The sequence below is a fragment of the Apteryx rowi genome, unplaced genomic scaffold, assembly GCF_003343035.1.
Source record: "Apteryx rowi isolate R43461 unplaced genomic scaffold, aptRow1 scaffold_1317, whole genome shotgun sequence".
Taxonomy (NCBI): Eukaryota; Metazoa; Chordata; class Aves; order Apterygiformes; family Apterygidae; genus Apteryx; species Apteryx rowi.
Window position 1 is genome coordinate 36,190 of NW_020447550.1, and position 2,582 is coordinate 38,771.

The 2,582-nt window shown below is 39.6% G+C and overlaps 1 protein-coding gene across 1 annotated transcript; it reads left to right on the forward strand.

Annotated features, from left to right (window-relative positions):
• The first annotated feature begins 1,221 nt into the window (after positions 1 to 1,221).
• On the forward strand, positions 1,222 to 2,190 carry LOC112961389 (olfactory receptor 6B1-like). The gene has a single exon (XM_026056505.1). The coding sequence runs from the start codon at positions 1,222 to 1,224 to the stop codon at positions 2,188 to 2,190; it is 969 nt and encodes a 322-aa protein (XP_025912290.1).
• Positions 2,191 to 2,582: the final 392 nt, after the last annotated feature.

Consider the following 2,582-nt stretch of genomic DNA (forward strand, 5'->3'; position numbering starts at 1 on the left):
GGTTARTAAAGACTGATAGTAATACAGTTACAAAGCTATATGAGTTTGCAGGTTATGTGTCTTCAGTCATGGTTTGTATTACTGCTTCTGAAGCTACCAAAGGTTTTAAGTGAATARTTTCTAGACTGGAGTTGCTGTGTCAAGGAAATATTTTATGTAGAGAGAAATTCTTCCATTACTGAARACCTGTTTTTATCATGTTCTTTTCTCTAATGATATTTGTGTGTGAGGGGGTTCTGTTTGTTTGTTTGTTTAACATGACATAAAATATTACATGAGTAGAACTTTAAATCAGGATGAAAAAGCTTTTCTTGTCTTAGAGAGATGAGAGGATGGTGCAGTTAAAGGAGAGAAGTATGCATTCTCCACTTCGGTAGTTGTTGTATGTTTTTATCTTTTCAACTTGGTTTGTAGATATTGAGAATAATATGTGAAAACAGGCTCAAGTAAAATTATGGAAAAGGTTGATAGATGTACAAATGGAAAGAGAAAACTGTGAGTGGGGTGGGGGGTGGGGGGGGGGAAAGAGGCACAGCCTGAGAAACACATTCTTCCAAAAGGTGCTTCATCTTCTCCAAGAGCTTTATTTAGAATGATTATTACCCTCTGGAAGTACTTATTTCTTTTGGTGAATATCTCAGGCTTTATATGCCAGGAAAATATAGTGGGACTGAACTCTACTCTGCAGACAGCATGGGAATGTCTTGGCTTTGCAAAACTGAGCCCAGTTACCTAAGTCATGCAGATGCGTTCTGGATATCCAAAATGTCTTAAAACTCAAAGAGAACTGGGCATCCAGCTGTTATGTGTTCCTTCAGAAAAATTRCCTAGAAAATGCAAAATATAATGGCCTATTTTAAAACACGAACTTTTGTAGTACATGCCCCCAAAGAGCCTGATCTCTCTTTAGATATCCAACTCCTATGCATTCCAGCAATAACCTAGTTCTCTAATTATGAACCATATATCAAAATACGTGTTTGTATATCTTCAAAACAGTATATAATCTGAATGTAATAATGATGTTCTTCTTTTTCTCCCTCTCATTTTTTTTTCTTTTTATCATTCTTTCTCATTTTTCCTTTCTAACTTACTGTATTTTTCCTTTTTCTTCTTCYGCAGTTTGTCTCACTGTTTCTTCGTTTTTAAAAATCTTCCACATTTTTTTTCTCTTTTATTCTCTTTACTTTTCCTCTGAAGCTTGATGCTATGSCCCTTGCCATGAAGCAGGAAAACAGCACAAATTTCCAGGAATTCATCCTCTTGGGATTCCCAACAATTATGGAGCTTCAGATGTTGCTCTTTGTGATATTCCTAGTGGCCTACATGCTGACAATCTTGGAAAATATGCTCATCATTATCCTGATAAAGATGAACCATCACCTTCACAAGCCCATGTATTTCTTTCTCAGCAACCTCTCCTTCTTGGAGGCTTGGTACATCTCAGTCACTGTCCCCAAACTGCTACTGAATTTTCTGGTTGAAAGCAAGAACATATCTTTTGTAGGCTGCATGACCCAGCTTTACTTCTTCATCTCCCTTATTTGCACTGAGTGTGTCCTCCTTGCGGTCATGGCCTATGATCGTTATGTGGCCATCTGCAACCCCCTGCGCTATCTGGTTATCATGAACCACCGATTCTGCATGCAACTAGCKATATGCTCCTGGCTCACTGGCTTCCTGGCCTCCATGCTGAAAATAATTTTCATCTCTCGGCTGCCTTTCTGTGGTTCTAATGTCATCAACCACTTCTTCTGTGACATCAGCCCSTTGCTGAACATGTCATGTGCTGACATGACAACGGCTGAAATAGTAGATTTCATTGTGGCCTTGTTTATCTTGCTGGTTCCACTCTCGGTCACTATCATCTCCTATATATGCATCATCAGCACCGTCCTGCACATCCCCACAACCGAGGGCAGGAAGAAAGCCTTCTCCACCTGTGCTTCTCACCTCACTGTTGTCACTGTCTTCTTTTCAGCCACCTTGTTCATGTACGCGCGGCCCAAGAGAATCCACCCTTTTGACTTAAACAAGCTGGTGTCAGTTGTGTACAGTATTGCAACCCCCATGCTCAACCCCTTCATTTATTGTCTGAGGAACCAGGAGGTTAAAGGAGCTTTGAAAAAAATTTTCAGTGTTGCACAGACTGTCCCCAAAGTGCCTCAATCCATCACTGTTCTCCATTAAGATAGTCTCTTATAGACAGAATATGAATGTAAGAGTTAGAAGGAAAGGATCCAAGATTAGAATTTAGGAGGTACTTATTCAGAACTGTAACCATCATAAAGCTGGCAAATGAAAAACCGGAAGGATACATATAGTCACTTATCCTCAAGAGAGATCACCCTTCTACCCATTACCTTCAAATGCTCTTCCTTTTTTGATGACATATTAGGTTCACGCACAGTGAAGTTACTCATTTGACTCAGAGACACTGCAAGGAACAAAAAGACATGTCCAACATACCRTATGCCAATGGATTTGATAAAACAACTGAAATGTTGTTCYGTTCACRAGGAGTTCCAAYTCCAGGCAATATCTGACACCTAAGGGGAGATTCATGTGCCTAACTAAAGCCA